A 21,471-nucleotide genomic window follows, 5' to 3' on the forward strand; every position below is an offset into this window, starting at 1 on the left:
TATTTTAGCTGCGACTGCTGCAACTGTGGCTTGATCTCAGCAATGAACCTGGTCAAATTCTCGCTTCCCACAGGAGGCAGTCAGTTGGTTTGCTTTGGCTTGTGTGTCCAGTTGCTCCACAGAAACTGTAGATAATTACAAGACTCATGTCAGTAAGCTTTCATTTTTTCCTGCTATTTTGCAAGTTGACACCACACCAAGAGCTCATTGAAATATCTATTTGATCATATCAGTATTTTCTTCTTTTTATGTTCCTAAAAGTCTTCACTGACAAACCGAATTGTCAACAGTTTTACTAATCATTTAATTTTATAATGGTTTTAGCACAGATTGCAACTAATCACAGTCCTCACATCTGATTTAGTGAAGAACAGTTTGATGTCTCAGCAGGACTCAGAAACACGCATTTATCCTCAGTAGATTGGACCACCGGAACGCTGTTTTCACGGGTCTCCCTGAAAAATCCATCAGGCAGCTGCAGTTAGTTCAGAACACTGCAGCCGGAGACCTCACTCAGACCAAGACCACATAACTCCAGTGCTTACATCTTTAAACTGGCCTCCTGTCTGTCACAGAATAGATTTATATAATCCTGCTGTTGGTTTATAAATCTCTGAACGGTCTCGGGCCAAAGTACATCTCTGATCTCCTGGTCCATTATGAACCAACCAGAACTCTCAGGTCATCAGGGTCACACCTACTTTTTGTACCCAGAGTTAGAACTAGACATGATGAGGAAGCGTTCAGCTTTTATGCTCCTCGCCTGTGGAACAAACTCCCAGAATGCATCAGGGCTACTGAAACTCTCAGTTGCTTTAAGTCGAGGTTGAAAACCTTTTTATTTACTGCTGCATTTCAGTAATCTCCCACAATGCACTACAGACTTTATTTCTTGCATCTCATTTGTTTCATTCTTTTTAACTTAAACTCTTCCTTTTTTTAAAATGCTTTAAAAAAAAAAGATTTTATGTGAAGCACTTTGATTATTCTTGTGCATGAAATGTGCTACACAAATAACCTTGCCTTGTCTTTTGTATATCAAGTTTACTTGAACAAAACACACAATAGGAAGTGTTAACATTGAAGTCCCTTCAAACGCTCAATATAACTATGTGGAACATTTTATTTTCACTTCAAGCAATTACACTCTAAATGTGTCCACTTCACTGCTGCCATAGTGTGACCTGGAAGAGCAGTTGTAATGTTCATCTCTTATCATTTTTGCTCTTAGATTACTCTTGGGTCATCCTGTGGTGCTTTAAACTTGTTTTAACCACCACCTGAATGGATGGCTAGAAATATGTGTCTTTAAATAAATGACAATACAGAATAAGAACATGTCTTGTGTCTGTTTCTCAGACACAACCACATTGTAGTCAGCATGTAGATGAAGCCAGGCTCTTTGACTTTTAATGAGCTCTATATTTTTAGTGGTGTGAAACACCATCACAGTTGTAGTGCATTTCCACCAGGTCGTCTTCCTAACCTAAAGGGATTGTGTAGGAAATGGTGCAGTTAGTGTTAAGCCTGGATGTTCTAAGAGTGTCGTGCAGCTAGTAGTGAATGCGACACACTTTTCTCACCACTTGTTTAAGATGCTGGAATAAATTCGCCTTGTTGCTACCTTTTATTTGCCGTGCACTGTGGACACATTTTAAAAGCTGACAGTGGTTGGCGTGATGTACACTTTAGCTGTGTGCCTCTGTTTGAGATGCTTTGATAAATACGACTTGCAGCCACCTTTAGTTCCCTCAGACTGTAGACAGCTAAAGATGAACAGCATGGCAGAGAGCTGTTTGTACAATGTTGGACGTCACAAACACCAACTCGTTTCAGCTGACTGAAGAAACTGCCAGTTTTGGAAACATTTGTTCGGAAACGATTCAATTTTAACAGAACATGCAGCTACGTTGTGGATTTGTCTGCTGGGGAGAGTTACCTAACCCCAAAAGCTCATAGAAGCAGTACAAAAATTTTGCAAGATTAAAGTAGAGATCAATTTTCATTTTTGAGTATTGCCATAAATTATACATTTGAATAAATTGGTCAAATCAATTTACTCCACAGCCTTATATGAATGTTCCTTCATGGATATTTCAGACAAGGTAGCTGATTTATTTTATTTTTTTTGGGTGGGGTAATGTACATTGAATTATTATTTTCTGACATTTAAGCAGGAATTAGTCACAAAAAGAAGAGTAACTGAAGTACTTTTATGAATACCAGTCATACTGTTTAAACTTGGGTATCTGCTGTGAGACCGGCTTGGTTCTTGCTGTCCAGGGTGCAGCACATGGTCACATTGACAGATGTGAGAATTGTGATTAAAATCAGTCAGAAACTCAGGACTGAACATGCTTTACATGAAGAAGCTCTCCGTACCACTGGGGACTGGTCGTGGTCAGTGGGGTGAAGGGGGTGTTGACCTTGTTATTGCCTGTCTGTTCAGCTTATGATCTGGTTTCACAGTTAACTGTTGTTTCCACCCTCCTTTTCCATTGTGTGCACAGATGTTTCCGAGCGAGACGCAGGTGTAAAGTGGGTCTTCTCACACTCCAGCAGGAAGGAGCAGCCCAACTGCTGCAGCTCAGCCGTTACACTCAGACTTAGCTTGAATTTTTGAACCTAGGAGGTTGTCGTCACTGTGTGGTGCAGTTTTTGACTTAAGTTTGTTCATCAGACATCAGGATTTTAGTTCATGCCTTCTGGCAGTTACTACTTATTCATAATGAGCTAATTGAGCTTGGTTGCATGTTTTTATGCTTTATTACATTTTGGACATATGCAGTAGGGCTGGGCGATATATCGAGATTTTAATATATATCGATATATTTTCAAACGCGATATGGTACGAGACAATATCGTTTATATCGATTTAAATTTTTTTTTTTTTTTTTTGATTTTGATATAGCTTATTTTGTGACAAATTGACTTGAATGTTTTATTTGAGATTTGCACAAATGTTTTGTTATTTGCACAACTGTCAACCTCAGTGGAAAAGTCTGCCTGTTACTGTCTACATTGTATTAATTGTACAGTGTATTTTAATTTAATTGTTATGCAGGAAAGGGATATTTGTTTTATTTTAGTCAAGAAGCATTTTTATTCTATATATGCAGGCAGTTTATTTCTATTTCATTTGTTTTATACATTTTGATATTGTGCAGACCTCTGTTAATAAAGGAACCTGTGTGACATTTGGCACGAGGCTTTGTATTAAAACTGACTGTTTTTTTAAGGGTTTGCCTCAGAAAAAAATGAAGCTAACAGAGATGCTATGCTATAATGCTTTGGGGGAAACCCCAATTATGGCACAGAAAAAATATAGAGATATATATCGAGTATCGCCATTCAGCTAGAAAATATCGAGATATGACTTTTGGTCCATATCGCCCAGCCCTAATATGCAGGTATTAAAGGAATTGTTTACTTAGAATCAATTGAGTTAGATCTAATGGCTGTCAAAATACCGCTGGGTGGATTCAAATAGAGCAAAGGTGGATCATTGCTCTATTTGATGCCACCCAGTGGTATTTTTACAGTCCCCATCTCCTCTACTGCCATTCCTAACACCACAGAGCTTTCAGCTTCTCCCTCCTCAGGTGAAAGGCATCTGCTTCCCCTCAAACCTGCGTGATTACTTGTTTACAATTAGTGCCTCTACATTTGAGTTAAGTTATGCCCTGAATTGTAGTGGATTCATAGGTTAAACTTGCACAGGAATGTCTCCCTAACTCAGCCTCAATGAACAAGATCTGTATGTCGGGAACATGCTCATATCATGTGCTCACCGGTTATTTGAAGTGTCTACAAGGATGCATCTCGTGCTGAGATTGCTGGGTGGAATGGATACGTACGCCTAAGGCACTGTGTTTTCTCATCTTGTTGGCGTGTTTAGGTAGACATGGGTAGTCTATCGACATTTTGATGATTTAGCTGCAGTCCTCGCCAGTAGTGGAGGGCTATGTTCCTGTTTTAACGCTTAATAACCCTGCCAGTGATTTACTACTTATGAGGCTTTTTCTTAGGTATTTTGTTCTCTATAAAAGCCAGACTATTTATTTAAAGGCAAAACCACCATCTTCCCCCAGCACTCACCAATAATGGGGATTAAGATGGCGACTCCACTCTCACCAGCATTAGTTTCAACAACTTTGTGTTTGGAGTAGGCATCAAAAAGCCATTACAAGCTCCTTCAGCTAGTAAACAGTCAATCACAGACAGAATCAATTGACCCATTTATTTATTTACAAGCTATTTCTTTCCTGTTTCTGTGTTTTGTATTTCTGTCCTCATGTTTTCCTACCTGCTTTATTCATTCATATTAGTTTTGACAGCAGTACTAGCCTGCAGTTGTTTGTGGGTGAATGGAGGATTTAATTCAGGCTGTTCAGCACACATGTCCTCCAAGATGCTGAGTGTATCCTAAACCAACTTCTCCCATTAACACTCTCTCCCCCTTCCCTTCCCTTGCAGGCTGACTTGACAGGGATCAAATGGAAGAGGTTTGTATGGCAGGGTCCCACCTCTGCCCCCATCCTCTTCCCCGTGACAGAGGAGGACCCCATCCTATGCAGCTTCAGCCGCTGCCTCAAGGCCGACGTGCTAAGCGTGTGGCGGCGCAGCCAGCGGCAAGGCCGGAGAGAGCTTTGGCTTTTCTGGTGGGGGGACGACCCCAACTTTGCTGATCTCATCCATCATGAACTTGCAGGTAGGAGACCCCTTATCATGCACATGTTCCCAGAAAAAAAATGGATGTTTACATGTGAATATTTGTGTTGGCAAATTCTCTTCACTTCATGGAGATCAGGATAAAACAAAAGAGCAATGCCCCAGGTTCTTGCAGCGGTGCTTTAATGGAGGTCAATGAAAGTTTCACAGTTTTTAAGAGCCGTTAATTTAACCTGCTGCTGCAAGGGTAAATTATTTCTCCAGCAATAAAAGTGTTCTTTGAATGTGAAATTCACCTACTTACCAAAAGACCTTTTTCATATTCAGCCAAGGTTATATCGCTGTAAAAGACTGATAATTGTAAAGGATGAGGCGTAGACAGTTAACAGCTTTTGTAAAAGAAACACTTGAACATAGATAACTGTGTCAATATGTTATTGATCGCACAGTGAAAATGATTTCACTCAGCGATTGTCAGGCAGACACCAGAGGCATGCCCTGTAAGTGAGAGCCGTAGGGACGTGTTATCTGTGTAATGTGATGCCTTCCTAATGCCCGTGAGTTTACCATTGATGCTGATAGATAATCCAGCATGCGAGACTGCCGCTGCCAAGATCTGCAGGGCATTTCCCCGTCCTCGGAGACACACTGAAAACATGCACTGTTATCTTTACTTTCGGCTTGGGTGAAGGGTTAAGAAATATGAGTAGCGTTTGCTTCATGACTGATGAAGAAGCCACTTGCATTTTAGTGTGAAGTCAAACAAGTCGAGCTGAGGTTGTGTGCCACTGTTTGACAGAGGATGAACAAGAAAAGGAGGTGTCGGGGACTGGGCTCAGTCCTATCATAGCTGGAGTAAAAAGCACAGTGGGTACAAGCAGCCATGCACAGGCAGCCATGCAGAAATCAGGCAAATTAATCCACCCCCTGTTTCTTTCTACTCTCGGGTAGGAGTAACAACAGTGGTCGAAGATAGAACAATCTTTATGCACATAGTCTACCATTTAGATTGGAACTATAAAGTCTGAGCCAAACATAGCCCATCTGTGGCCCTCCTTCATTAGGGGGCATCATGCCTGGAGTGGACTCAAAATGGGAGCTGGCGGCTATGATGGGCAGCTTATTCAAGCCTAACGGGTCCTGGTAATAACCTGAAGTGGTTGGCTCAGGCCCTCTAATGGACTGTCCATTTCCAAATCTATATTTAGAAACTGTTTAGAAACCACTGTGTTTGTGTTCACCGCTGATTCCTGGGGATGAAACATGACATACTTAGTGTATCAGGCGATGAAAATGTGGTAATTGAACATTGACTTCAACTGTGTTTAAGCAAAAAGAAAGGAAAGTGTGCTTGCCTTGTGCTAGGTCTCGCTTTATGTGGGATTTTTCTATAATCTTTGACAAAGGGATTCCTGTGGGAATTGATCTGGATTTAAGACAGATTAATAATCTGGCCAATTTACTTTTTTTTTTTATATATGTGTTTTTGTGTGTGTCCATAGAAAAACGGCACAGCCCCAAACCGCTCAGTGGAAAGGGGCCTTAACTGTTGTTATACATGTGACACTAGCCCCTTTTACATTGGCGAATACCCCGTGTTTAACGTGTGGATCTAGCGTGTCGTGGGCCCCTTTTACATTGACCAACGCAGGGTGGGCTGTCGAGCTGCTCCGTGAATAACTCTCCTCCGAGGCGTAGTCTTAGCCGCGGGTCAGGTCCAATGTAAACAGCACTAACGCGGGGTGGCGGGTCATGGGAGGGATTTGTTGAGCACGTAACCTGAATACAAGCCACCAAGGGATTTTTTTAAAAATGTTGTATTAATTATTATTTTATAAAATAAGGAAACAGCTGATGAGAGGATACAACAGCAGCAGAAGGTCATAGATAGGATCTATATTTACAAGATAAGTAACTATGGAGACAAGGAATCCACGAGCCGCTCAGTCTCGGAACCGAGGACACCATAAGTGGCGTATGTCCACAACCACAAAGGATGGTCCATTGTTTGAACAACTAGGTACAAAAATGACAAATCGGGGTTCTGAAAGAAGCAAAACCCTCCAAAAAAGACTCTATACGTCTGACGGCGTATAAATCTTGCGGATGTAGGGATAATATGTCATTCTACATGCCCACACAGGCTACGTTACGTGGATAAAGCCTCCCGACTCGCCTTCCCTCTCCTCAACTCGCCCTCAGGCCCGAGGTGACAAATAACACGCCTTGCGTTTACGTTGCCAACACACGTTAAACACTCCATCATCCAGCGATTTTAGCAGGATCCAATCCAAAAAAGACCTAGTGTCTCTTGTTTGATTTAATATATTTCATTTTAAAGTTTATTTTGGGAATATATATTTCACTAAATGTTTGCAAAATTTGTTTCAAAAGTAAGAGAAGAAAAAGATGAAATTGGCCCAATAGGTTTGCAAAAGACAGAATGGCCAAAGGTCTGACCCTGCGCAAGGTCAGACTTTCAGACCACAATTCTCAACTACAATTGATCAGGAGAATTGATATTGGTGTTATTGTACTGCTGATAGAATTGTTGTGATATGGTAGTTGTTCGGACCCAGATGTAGGAGAGAGCAGGAGGCAGGAGTTCTCAAAAGCAAACATTCATTTAATTCAAACAAAAGGCGCTGCTTAGCAGGAAGGCAAAAACTCTGAACTAGGATCAAAAATACCAAACTCATGGGAAACACGGAGGGAGGAAACAATACGGACCAGCAGGGAGCAAGGGAAAGACAAGACTAGATATACAGAAGGGATAACGAGACACAGGTGCAGACGATCACGGCAGATGGGAAACAGGAAGGTCAAACCAGAACTTAAATACAAGGACACGGACTTCAAAATTAAAACGGGAAGGGGTGAAACCCTGACAAGAATGGTCAATTATGAAAAACACAAAGGTTATGGACTCTTGGTGTTGAATACTAGTTAGGTTTGGCTAAACCAGTTTGATTTGTTGATGCCAAGTGTTGATGCCTTTGGATTGCCACACTCTTTGGTTTCCACAAGCCTGATGTTTTTTCTCTGCCTTTTGGTGCTTGTCTATTGTGAATTTCAAGGAGCTTTATTTGGGTTTTTTTCCCCAGCCTTTTTTTTGGTAAGTATTTAGTGCAATGTTGGTGGTAAACATGAAAATCCACTCTTGTCCTTTCATTTCGGCAACTGAAATGGCGCTTGCTCATTCCCCACACCCCCTTCCACCCTCATTAGATTAGCAGCCTGTGAAAGTCTTTTAATTTTGAGCAAGTGCCATTTGTGTGTACCAGTGTGCCAGTAATCCTCTCTCAAGGGAGATGAGTGGAGAAGGGGTGAGTGAGAGATGGGTGTAGTGAAGGATGGAAAACTTAAGGGATCTTTTAACATTAAAACTCTCTTAATCGCCATTGAAGGAATGTAAAGGGAGAAAGCCACCAAGTCCCTTCTCTTTTCACTGTTGGACAACCTGACCTGCCCGAACTAACAAGAAATTGTAATCTTCACCTGGCTATGCATAGAAATTATTCCCAACAAGCGAGTTCCATTGCTGATTTAAACAGCTTGCCTTCCCCCATCTCAGTGGTCGAGTATAGGCATGTATTCTTATGCAAATGCAGTTCTCTGTTCATCGTCCTCTTCCTTAAAAAATTCTCCTGACCCGGGGCATCCAACATGAAAGATAAATGGGTGCCTTTTCCTCTTGCAGATTCTTTGGCGTAGAAATTAGGCGTAGATTTCTGAGAGAGTAATTGGTCCATGGCATATTTCTCTCTTTGCTTTGGAAGTCCCACATGAGCTTCCTCTCCAGGCAGTCTTCACACCACTTTTCTCTCTTCGGTCTCTCTTAGTTCTCCATCTCCTCAGCTGATTATGACCCTGACCCTGAGGGGTGACATCAACCCAATGTGGTTGAGTAAATTACACAGCAAATCTTTTCTCAATGGAAGCAAGAGATTTTCTGGATCACGAGAGTGCTGATGTCTTGTCGATAACATATTCCCACTATATCTGCATTTTACTAGTAAAGTAGAGGTTATAAAATATGGAGGAAAGGGTCAGAAAGTAGCAACGGCCATCTACAGCCCAGAACAGGTTATCAGTGCAGTGTCTTGACTCCAGTTATTGGAAGCTCCATATCTATTCATTACTGGGTGTTGGAGCCAATCTCTTCAGATTGCTGGCGGAATGATGGGGGTGGGAGAGGGATTGCTTTGAAAATCTCCATCTCCTCTACCAGTTTGATGAACCGTTTTTATGAGATCGTGGGAGAGGGATGGCGACGGTGGTGGGTTAGTGGAGGTTTGACTGTTACAGCACTATATGAGCTACCTTTGACAGTAATACTCTGATGCTGTTTTTTTTGTCAGTGTGCAGCAAATGACAGGGTTTCTCTTTTGTTTTCCTCGTGACTTTTTTTGTTAGCATTTGAATCAAGGGTGAAATAAAGGCATCCCTGCCTACCACCTCAGGGCAAATATCCAGTTCCAAAAGGCATATATCAGTAGTCTGTGAGGGGCATGTTGGCTGAAAGTTTCACTTTCTTACAGGTCAGGCTAACTTTTTGCTGTTCTTTGAAGATCTTTCAACTTAAATTATTGAAATCCTTTCATGTTGGCAAGAGATGCTGTTTGAAGCTTCTACTATTGGAATGCAGATGTTTGTTTGACCGCAAATATGATGGTTGAGACTGTTACTAACTCATTTGGCTTCACTTTTCATATGCCTTATGATCTATATATAAAGCAAACTTAAAGGAAAACCAGAGACGGACGATAATGGATTGCATCGATATGACTAAAGCCACTGGTTTTCTTTGACTTTTTGCGTTATTTTTGCATTTATCATCAGCAAGTTTACTGTGAAAAGTGACAGATGTGTTTCTTGTGCTTTACATAAGACAGTCCCTACCTTCGCTATCTATTATAGGAAGCAACTTCAGAATTTGAAATAAAGCCAATTCAGACCTGGCGTATACATATGTGGACGTCACACGTTGTACTGTCTATATCATTATGTTTATTTTCTTAACGGGGGCTGAAAGCAACAAGAGAAAAATTTGCACCAGGGTTTAGGAAGTTAAATGCATTTTGAAACACAAACTATTCTTCCCCACAGGCTGCAAGTTGATTTGATGTTTGCTTGGCATACTTGTGTCTTGCATGTGGTTCCTTGTTTTTTTAGAAAAAAAAAAAACAACAAAAAAACCACACGGTACAAGACAAGTGTTTTTGAAAACATGTGCATAAGTATGTGATGTTGGTGTGACTGGTGTTTCCATCGGCCTGAGGTCGTTCACTGCAATTACAGGCCCCCAAAGACCTCTTTTCATCACAATGACAACCTCGGATCATATTTGGTTGTAACAGAGTCATTATCTTCAAGGAAAATGTCAAAGTGTCTGGGTTATGGATGTCTGATGCTGCACTTGCAGTCTATCTCCAGATTGTAACGACATAAATGCTCTTTTGAACAGTGAGTGAAGCAGTGACACATGACGACTGAGACAAATTCAGTCCTGCAATGATGTAATGCCCGTTGTAAGCACTGTCGCTCAGTGGATGCCCCAGGCAAGGATTCGGAAAGGAGAAATGCCACTTACTCCTTAGAATTTCCGAATATTATTGACTAGGACACAATGAAAGTCAAAGAGAGTTTGGAAATCCCTAAACTTTGTGTGAACATGAATAAAATCTCTCCAGACGCTTTAAATGGAGAATGTCCCACGTTTATTTGCCCCTTTTTGCTGGACTTGTGAGGCTGTAGATGTGCATCAAAGAAAATTAGATGCACTTGGTTAAACTTGGATTAGGATTGGTGGTGCATGTTTTTCTTCAAAGATGGTTCTGCACTTCAGTGTGTAATTCAAAGATTGATGAATAGATTAACCTAGGCCAGCTCTTGGGAGGCAAAACTAGAGGAAGCCAATGGCTTCTGTGCTTGGGGATCAATTTTCCAGGGTTAATCTCCTGCCTGTGAAACACCCTCCATTTTCCTCTTTTCTTTCTACTCCTATCCCCCTCTCCCACACTCTCCTGATTGATCTCCATTGGCTGGCACAGCACAGGGACTCGGCCATGAATGCAGCTATGACCCATGGGTGTAGTCTCCCTTGCTTCTCCCTCTCCATACACACCCCCTCACCCTCCCTCCTGCTAAAAAAATATTCATTAATTAGTAATAGAGACTTTACAGAGAGTTCTCGCTCTTTCTTTCCTTGTAGATAAGGAAGAGTTGTAGAACGAAGTGGAGGAGAGGAGAAAACCTTTTGGTTTCCCGGTGCAATCCCCCTGAGCATAGTCGATCACAAGGCATTAATTTTTCTCTTTAATGACTGACTGCTGCTGTAATAGCTTATACACAGATGAGTGGTTGTGAGTTAGGGATCTGTTATAATTATTTCTCTGCCTTTTATGAAATTCCTAAAGTTTTTTTTTTCCAGTTTATACATATATATTTTTTTTTTAATCTGTGCTGCAGTGATTTTTGGGTGGATTAGCAGTACAGTATACAATATCATTCCCCCCCTCCCCTTTCAACCATGGGGTTGCTTTTACTACTTAAATTTGCATCACTGATGTCTGAAATGCCTCATGATAGCTGGCTAAGGTTCTCCTCAAATCAGAATTGGAGAGATTGAGGGTTTTCAATGTTGAATACCACAGAAACACATAATGGACTGACGGTAGCTCCTGTGTTGGAGTAATAGGCATTATGGCACTAACGTTAGCATAAGTCAAGAAACAAAAATCCCTCACCCGGCCTTCAAGTGCACACTTATGAATCTGTAGAAAAGTATGAGGGCATTGATGTCTAGGACAGTTTATGCCTGTCTGGCAATGGCAGGGGTTAAACCCCACTTGGTTGCAGGTCAAGGCTCTCCTGTTGTAGCCTGCGGAAACAACAAGAGGCCCAGGCGGTATGCACTTGCAGGCCTCGTGAAACTCAATCCACCGAAGCGCTGTCTACAGCAACAGACAATAGAGATGCTGGAGCCACGAGCCAGACTACCATCTAATGCCCTGCACCACCAGAGAGGCACTGAAACGATCACTCCCGTTATCTGTCCGGGGTTCAACAAGCAAATTCTGCTACTTGTTGCCAAGAGAATGGTTGGGGAAATGGTAAATTGTGAAGTGAAAGAAGTTTGTGAATCAGAAAATCATCTGATTGCTCGCACTGTTAGCATGTATTTTGCCCTGAAACTTTCTTAGTATTCGGAAGTATCACGCAACACTTTCTTGCATTGAAGATGACCAGCATCACTCTCCAGATCAGATTTGTCATCCAACATTGGCAACCCTTAGCCTTTCCTCCAATTATACTGTTATTATACTAATTTGTCCATGTGAGGGAGGTGTGCTGAACAGCTCAACAACAAAGCTGAGTAGTGGCTGTCCTGCAATATTCTCTGTTTGATTGATTTATGTGACCAGAAACAATAGACCAGGGATGGCTGGGGTAGGGCTGGTAGTTGAGGAAGCCAAAGCCAGCATTCAGAGGCACAATCAAAACAGTAGGAAGAGCTTGTGCAATCGCGCATCTCCATCAAAACTACTGTATTTTCTGGACTATAAGCCGCTACTTTTTTCATAGGTTTTGAACCATGCGGCTTATACAAAGATGCAGCTATTCTGTGGATTTTTCTTCCACTGCTCGGGGCGCTCTAACCGGAATTAGAATCAAAACTAAGACAAAATAAATGCAAAGAAGAATACGTTACTTCTTCTTTAGCAGATAGAAGTAGAAGCAGATTTCAAACAGATAGATAGATAAATAAATATCGGTTATTTTCTCTTGGTTCTGTCCTGTTTTAATCAGCAAAGTTGCTGCCGTGTTAAAAGACACTGTTAGGAAAGGATCTATTTAGGTACATACATGTACATCATTTACAGTTCAAACTCCTTCTGTACATGTAGTAAATATCTAATCTAACAACATAAATATCTGCGGCTTGCATATCTTTTTTTTTTTTAAATAGAGTGGATGCGGCTTGTATATCTTTTTTTTATTTATTTTTTTTTAAAATAGAGCGGATGCGGCTTATATTCAGGTGCAGCTTATAGTCCAGAAAATATGGTAGTTGATTTCAGTACTTGATTGCTGTACTAGATTTATCTATTATAGCGATGGTCCATACACCTCACAATGTATTTTTTTAAGGAGAAAAAACAAACAGGGCAAAAAAAATTGCATGAAAAAAGTAAAGAAAATGTTCCTTTTGGGGTGTTTGCTTAACATCCTCCGTGGTTGGCCGAACAGTATCATGGGTTTGCAGGTTTTGTGCTTACTGAGCAGCTTCAGTTTTGCATGTTTTAATTGTCTGCATGGTGTGTCCATGAGGGAGGTGTTTGTTGGCGTTCTGTGCTGCAGATGTGAGTACTCTCTTTAAGCCGCCCTGCTCCTGCCTAAGCGCTCTTATAAAGGTCAGCTCATCTGGGTCTGCTTCACAGGAGGGAGAGACATGAAAGTGTCACAGCCATCACCTGAGCCCATAAATCTTTGTCTAAATGAGGCCACTCATTTTTCACCCCTTCTGCTGCCCACTTCCCACCATTCACTCCCCCTCTAACCACAGGAGGAATCTCAGATCAACAAGCTGGACCTTTAGACATTCAATACAGCAGGTTGAAATTGAAACAGTATGTACATTTTCAGCTTACAGTGGTGAGGATTTGCTTCATCGCCTTGCTTCATATAGTGATAACAGTGTTTTCTAGGCTTTGCCATTTAACACATTTGCCGTAACCCCTGCCCTCTCTGGTGAGGGAATGGTAATCACATTATGAGGCTCGAATAGTTAAATTGACATTACATGCATAGGATTTTTTTATTTATTTATTTTTTAATCTGATGAGAGTGTAGGTAAAGTTCATAAGCCGCTTTATGTTTAGATGCTTGATATGGATTAACTTGTGTGCGAGCTAAGTCTTGTGTTCTTCCTTTTATCCCAAAGAAGGTTAATGGGTGTTACTCGGGGGCTTGATCAGACAAGTGCAGTAATGTCAACAAACACGTTCAGGGATCCGAGTGTTTTGGAGTTAGTGTTATTCCTTTCCCCTGAAACTGTTCTACAGCTGTTGGCTGGGATTCTGGCAGAGACGAGTCATTTAGAGAACCCATTACGAATCCCATCTGCCCCGGAGTCAAACTTGCCTTAGATGCATGGCTACTCAATTTTTTTGTTAAATCTTTACCAATAGATATTATTTTTGCGAGTGGTATTTTGTTTACATGGTGACAAAAGTATTGTTCTTGTTATTGAAGTGTTTTTTTTCTTCTTTTTTTCCCTTTCTTTTCCTTTTTTGTCTGAAGTGGCAAGTGTTGCAGCGAGCCTTGCACAGTGAACATGAAGTCATTAGGAACACTTGATGTAAACCAGATGCCTGTTTTAGAGCTTCTTATTGCTTGAGGGAAGGACTGAGAAGTAACGGGAGAGAGGGAGGACTACATATTGGGCAGATGTGGCATTGACAAGGAAAAGCAGCTGACGTAAAAGTAGGGGAGTGAGTTTTTTTTTTTGTTTTCCCCAGGTTCACACAGGAGCCGCAGAGGGCTGAAAGACTGTATGTCTACTGTGTGTGCCGGCTTGTTGTCTCTATTGTTTATATACAATACATGAGCCATGCTGTTCTTCCCGGTGAACATTATCAGACCAAATTTGACCAATCCTCTTCCCTTCGCTCAATGTGCTTCTGGGTGGTAACTTTCTTCACCTGTTGACTTCTTGCCCTTTTGCATGCCATGTCTCCAGCTGAGAAGTCACTCCACTTGGCCTTGTTTGTTTCCTTTGTTTTTTTCCTGACCCATTACATGCGTTTCTGCTTTAGATGCTTTAAATCTTTTTTTAAAGGTACAGTACATTTTTAAACGGGGAAATTGCTGTTTCCTTCCCTTTTCCTGCCTTTGCTCTGCTTCTCTGTGTTCCTGATCTTATCCCTCAAGATATGTTTACACCTGATGAATTGGTGTGTTTCTCTCAAAATTGCTGGACACGTAGCCCTTGTTTTCTTGGCAGTTAGCCTGAGGTTGTTTTTCCTTTGGATCTACTGGTTTAAAGGCTAGCTGAAGTTGCCGTGTTTACTTGAAGCTTTTTTAAATGTTTTTTCGATGGTGGTAGGGATTTCATTGTTCCTCTTGAAACGAAGATAGTTTTATTTACATTTTTTCATGTAATGTTTGTAATTGAAGTTAAATATATTTGACTTCTTGGTTAAACTCACAAAAGCATTTCTTTAAAATGGCTCTTTATATCTGCTAAGAAGGCATAAGTTCTGTAGAGGTCTCCTATTCAGAGAGGGGAACTAGTGTAATTTCCTGTGTCATCAATACCCGTGCGATTGTCTGGATTTAAGATACTCTCACTTACCTTCATATCAACAGCAAGCTGAGGATTGCTTAACAATTAAAAAAGATTGTATTGGCACACTTCTCTCCTGGAGTGTGCCACCCTGGCACATGGCAAGCTGACACAAAGGGTGGATCACATTTGTTTTGCCTGTGCTCATGCAGAGACGGCACACTTGGGGAGATGTTTGCTGCAGACTTGACTGAGAGGAGCTTAAGTGCTGTAAGATGTGAGCAGTGGCTGTTAATGAGATTAGACCAGCATTCAGGCTGGCGCAGAATGTGATTCAGAAAGCAAGTCTGATACGGGCCTAATGGCACACTTCTTTATCCCAAGCAGCTCGCCAGAGTTCGGGGGATGAGTTGCTTCTTTTCAGTGTGAACAAGACTACAGGTAATTTTAGTCCTGCAATTTAAACAGAACAGACATGCAAATTACCCTTGGATTTTGGCAGTGTCTTGTTTGCTGGCTTTTATCTGAACTATGCTAGACTCTGAGACTTTTGCAGCAAGCTACAGTGAGTCGACCTTTAGTTATTTGCAGTATTTGTACTTATTGTACTTACCCATCAGCTGACAGTAGGCGTTTTTGGATCCCACTATTATTTCTGGATGATGAACGCGTGTTTAACGCGCATTGGGTAATATAAACGTAAGGCGTGTTATTTACCACCCCGTGCCTGAAGGCGAGTTGAGGGAAGAGAAGGTGAGTCGAGAGGCGTTATTTGCATAACATAAGATGTGTGGGCTTGTAGAACATCGTGATGAGCGTGTTTTGCTGGGTTTGCTTCTTGCAAAGCCCCGGTTTGTAATTTTTGTTGCTAGTTGTTCAAACAATGGACCATCCTTTTATGGTTCCGGACATACGCAGATTTATGGCGTCCTGGGCTCTGAGGCTGAGTAACTCTCGGATCACCTCGTCTCCCCATTCACTCATCTTGCAAATATACACCTGACCTGGGACCTTCTGCTGCTGTTGTTACTCTCATCAGCTGTTTCCTTATTTAATAAAATAATAATAATACTTTTTTTTTTTTGGGTTGTACTCAGATTATGTGATCAACAAATCTCCACACTCTCACATTCCGCAACCCTGTGTTAGTTGCGTTTCCCCCCCCCAATATTGCGATTGCAATCTAATATGCAATTTGTATTTTTTCAGTAAAACCTAATGGATGATTTTAATACTAACATAATATTGTTATATAATAAAATGAACCGAACGTGTCCCAGAGTTAAGTTAATCCTAGTTTGAGCAGTTTCAGTATTGTGGCTTCTGAACTGGTTCTGGTCTAAGCCCTCGTTCCTCTAAAATGTGGTGGAACGGCTCTCGGGTCTTGCTGTGATTCAACCAACTTCAGTTGTATCAGAGATGGCTCCTGCTCCATTTCAAAGTGGGTCAGTTAAACTCACCAAAATGCTGAAAGACATTTAAAACAGATCTGATTTTGTTACTCATTTAAGCACCTCTTTTCAAGGGCACATAAATGACCAATATCTTAATACCAATCTGTGAACTGAGACTGATGAGTGAAGTCTGTGACTCATGTGAAAAGAAAAGGTAAATCAGCACCGTGCTGCAGAATATTAAGTTTTAATAAGAGCTCTGATAGTAAACTTTAGTATTCAGTATCCCACCGCGATAAAAGAACCATCAAGGAGTTTCATCGGCATAATAGTTGAAAATATTATTTTAATTATTCAAGAACAAAAATCATTAAAAGCGTATGTTTAGATGAGTGTCACTTGATGCAGCAGCGGTTATGTACCAGCACTTAGGCCCTTTATCATCACAATGTCATGAACACAGGCTTGGTCATTGGCATCACATCATTAGCTAAAGACACAGTTGAGTGATTTTCCTGTTTTAAACTTCGGGCAGTGATCCCTGTCATTGGCTTGTCTAGCGCACTAACGCTCGACATTTTAGACACACGTGTCGTACCTGGCTCTGGTGTTTTTGTTTTTAACATACTGGAACAAATTTGTAGTTTTAGTCCGTGAAGTAGCAACGTTAGCACGGTTTGCTCTGAACACGTGATGTTGCACGGCATCTTCATTTTGTAAAAACCCAAATAATCCTACAGTATGCGTGTACTGTTCCTTTTCTAGACAGTTTCAGGTGATTCAGTTTCAGACTGGTCCATCTATCCCATAGACTGTATATAACAGTCTAGCCAAAGGCCAACAGAGTGAAGCCCAGCATGAAGAGTTGATGCAGTCGAGTGCTTGCTCACTCGCTCTCTTGTCGCGTGACAGCTTTATATCGCTTGCATCGTGATTTAAAAATAGTATTTTTTTAATTTCATGGCAAATATCACAAATGCGATTAATCGTTCAGCCCTACTTAGTTCTGTTTAAATTAGTCCTGACTGGAGGTTAAGTGTACCCCTCAAGGTGACGTGCTAAATCCGCATCTTAAACACAGGGTATCCGCCAATGTAAAGGGGGCGAGTGTCTGTCTTTCTGTTGAGACATTTCATTTCCATCACTATCTCTGTTAGATAACGAGCTGAAATCTTTGAGCACATTACTTTTCATCAAAAAGAAAATAATCTCCCCCACTGGCAGCAAAAGGGGTCTACATTCGCACTTAAAACCCATTTCCACTGTGTGATTTGATCCGGTACAGTTGGATACGCTATTTTGTGGGTTTCCTTTGTAAAAAGTTCCCATACAACCAAACCAAACCGCACCGTTCATTTGGTCTGAACCCCGCACGGCCAGGCGCGGTCCGACTTGCAGTGGGAACTCTCGCCCGAATTGGAGGGACCATTCTAACGGTTTAGGAACCATACCGGCTCGGACTGATCTGCTCAGTGGAAACAGGGCTTTAGAGTATTCTGTTCTCTTCAACGGTGCAGAGAAGCAGAAAGCATCTGAAACCTCAACGGTCCAGAAGCAGGCAAAAGGCAGGTTTCTGCTTGGCTTTTCTCTCCGTTTCAGTAAGCACACTCTAGTTTTCATTTACATGACCTGCTTCCTATCTTCTCGTAAAGTCGTGTTAGACTTGCTGCTTTGCATTGCAAGAGATTTCGAATTTCGGTATTAAACATTACACTCAACAGATGGTCACAGCTCTCAATGAGAAATTACAGAAATGTATTTTAATGTTCACATTTGTTGAATTTCTCACAGTCAGATGAACAGCCTCATTAGTGAATGTGCCATCTCATCACATACAAGACTGGACTTTGCAGCAACATGCAGCACTGTTTTTTTTTTTTTTTGTTTGTTTTTCTTTTGTGCTCTCAAGCCTGACATAATGTGGCTGAGAGAAGTTCTTACGGATGTGTTAAAAGAAATAAAAATGATCACTGTTAAAGTTTTCCCCCTTCCATTCACACCTTTGTCTATCTTTGTGTTTTCTTTTTTTCAGCCGAGGACGATGGTCTGTGGGAATACGGTCTCTCCTATGAGTGTCGCACCTTGCTGTTCAAAGCTATCCACAACCTGCTGGAGCGCTGCCTCATGAATCGTAGCTTTGTTCGCATCGGCAAATGGTTTGTCAAACCCTATGAGAAGGATGAGAAGCCCATCAACAAGAGGTACGCTGGCACCGCTTGCTCTGTGTAGCTGTTCACATTTCTTTGTTGTTGCAAAAGGCCACACTTGTAGCTGGACTGTGGAAGAAGTGCCCCCCCACCTTACGGTTGCCTATTTCAGCTCTGTTATAGTTTTCTGTTGCTACGACGTGGCCTGGTGCAGCATAGCAGGCTGAACAGCAGCCCACTGTATAAACCGGGTTACAATTAATGTCTTATTCATTGTGTAGGCAAATAAAGCAACACTTTCATTACTTGGGCTCTTTTCATACGTCTATTTTGGGTTGAGGCAGATGTTTAGTACTACTGATTGCATCAGGAATTTCCTGTTCCTTTTTTTTGTAGCGTTGGCCAAAAAAGTCTCATGTGCATACTACCTGCTATCTGAATGAACCGCAGGTTTTTTTTGTTTTTTATTCATTTATATTTTTTAATAAAAACATGTGTCAATTAGGACATATGTCCTGATTCATCGTAGTAGGCCAATAATGCAATAACTGTATCAAACATAGCAATGATGGAGAGAAGCTCCATTATCTTTTATGTCATATTAGCACAGAGAAGAAGCTCCAGCACTATCAGAAACACAATTGAATGAATGATATAATATCAGATGGAGAGCAGAAGTTGCATTTAAAACATTTTTGATCAGTTTTCTCTTATTTTTTAAATGCTTTGAAAACCTGCAACAGCAGCTATTTATTTATTTGTTGCTAAAACCATAGTGAAAGAAAAATATTTGAAAGTGATTTTCTTTATTCAATAATACTGTGCTGGATTCTTCTGAACAGATCATGTGTCAAAATAAGCCAAAGCTGCATTGCATCTCTGTTAATGTGCAGCACGTCAGGCTTGTGTCATATTGAGAGTGACCCACAACTGAACCGGCGCCATCCTATTAATGGAAAGCTGTGGATGTCTAAAAGGGGCTCAAAACACTTTATTTTTTATTTTTTTAGAATTAGTATAAACACAAGTTGTTCCATTTCTGTCAAGCTGACACCTAAAACCGTCATTTAAACAAGATACAGATATGGTTTATTTAAATGAACTTCATCTAGACAGAATAATGAGACTAATGCACCTAGTGGGGGGATGTGACGCTCATGCAAAGATTTGAGCTCAACCCAAAGCAGCTCAGTGATTTGAACACTTCTGTTTTTATCCCTATCTGGTAACGATAATTGACAGCATTCAGAAACTTTTTAATTAACTTGAAATTGTATTCACCCAGCAATGGCATTATAAAAATGCATTGGAGAATCCCCTCGTTGTTCCGCCGCCACTCCTGAACTATGCATTTGCAGGTTGTCCCTTCCTGGACAACCTGCAAATGCATAGTGCGATTTTCCTTCCCCAGTGCTCGCTTGAAGAAACATTGCAGATTTAATCATCAAAAGATGGCAACTCTCCTGTACTTTGCGGCCCACAGTCAGCAACAAGTCCCCGTGGCTCTGGTCCCTGACTGGTTTATTCAGTTAGGATTAAATAAAGCATGGCGCTGAACAAACATTTTCCAATTGTTTCTGTTGCTGTGGCACGTGGCTGGGAGTAAACGTCTGAATTGTTTAGGATGGTAACAAACAGCAGAGTGAAAGGGAACGCAGGGACACGGAGACAGGAGATATCGGCTGCCTGACCCAGAGTTTCAGTTGCGATCAGAGTAAAACAGCTGTTGTGGTGTTTGATCGATGCGAATAAAGATCAATATTGGATAGTATGGGACCTTTAACTTTGTACTTGTATGAAAATGTATCGCAAGGGCCAGTTGTCATCTACTTTTACCAGATCTCAAAATAACTGTCATTTGTAGATACATAGTATTTCATTCATAGGCTTTGGTGTGAACAATCCTGCGGCTTGGGTATATTTCACATTTGGCTGGCGCTCTCCAGATGTGGCTTATCAAGCTGAAAACTGTCAGATTGCAAAAGAATTACTGGTTCATATGAGCGTGCGTGAATTTTATGTCATTATTCCTGATTATTGATTTGATTAGGTTTCTGTTTGCTCATTTAGTGTGCCTATCAGTTCAGTTGTGGCAGTCTTGACTCCCATCCCGCAGATCACGTCTGAAGATTATTACACTGTGCGCTTTGTAACAGTTGTGGTAATAGTTTTTAAAAGACCAGAAGTGTTGCGGTATTGGAACTGTTAACTCTTAACACTCTTAACGCTCTTAACTTATCAAAAGTCTCTTAACTTTTCGGTTGGCGCACGTGTGTGTCTCTGTTTTTGCGTTTGTGTAGCAAGATTTTTTTCCCAAGCCAGGCGATTGTGGTGGCCACACTATCACACAGACTTGTTTTTTGTACACACTTGCTAATTTGCAGATGAGTCTTATTGTAATGAGGTGAATCCCTTTTTGTCCAGTTGTCAGTCTGTATCACTAACGATGTCTGCGGAAGGAAACAAAGTTGGCAGGTTTACTGCCGACTCTTTTGTGGCCTTGCATTTGTAAACAGTGCCTTGTATCTCTCAGGATAATTGTGATAGATGGTACTAATTAGAGACATAAAACACAAAGTAGAGCTGAATATTAAATCGGGACACTTCTAAGCTATACTATGCATTTTTAAATTGCCCTTTAACCAATGTGTTGATCAGAAAAGCCCCTTGTCTAGGGGGGGGGGGGGGTTCTTTTTCCCTGCTCTAAAATTCACAGGCCACCCTCCGTCTGTGTTTCTGCTTTTCTGCCTCGCCCTCTTCACTCTGGCTCTGCCCTTCCCTCCACCCCCCTCTGCTGCCACAGAGCAGACTGGGCAGGTTATAAATAGTGGTGCAACCACCCCAAATCTCTGTTGTTGTCAAGGATGTTTTTCCTCTCTCTCCTTTTGTGTGATCCACTTTGCCACAACCACGCTGGGATTTCCACAGTCAAAGTAGCACAAAACTGTGTATCCGCATTGTTGTTTTA

At 41.3% G+C, this 21,471-nt stretch overlaps 1 protein-coding gene across 1 annotated transcript in view; it reads left to right on the forward strand.

Moving 5' to 3' along the window:
• med13a (mediator complex subunit 13a) overlaps nucleotides 1–21,471 on the forward strand; it is a 78,682-nt gene that overhangs the window by 5,736 nt on the left and 51,475 nt on the right. Inside the window, exons 3-4 of the mRNA XM_061740168.1 lie at nucleotides 4,477–4,711; nucleotides 18,389–18,557. Of these exons, the coding sequence (XP_061596152.1) occupies nucleotides 4,477–4,711; nucleotides 18,389–18,557 (404 nt within the window). The remainder of the gene's footprint in view (nucleotides 1–4,476; nucleotides 4,712–18,388; nucleotides 18,558–21,471) is intronic.

Source organism: Cololabis saira, chromosome 14 (assembly GCF_033807715.1).
Source record: "Cololabis saira isolate AMF1-May2022 chromosome 14, fColSai1.1, whole genome shotgun sequence".
Classification (NCBI taxonomy): Eukaryota; Metazoa; Chordata; class Actinopteri; order Beloniformes; family Belonidae; genus Cololabis; species Cololabis saira.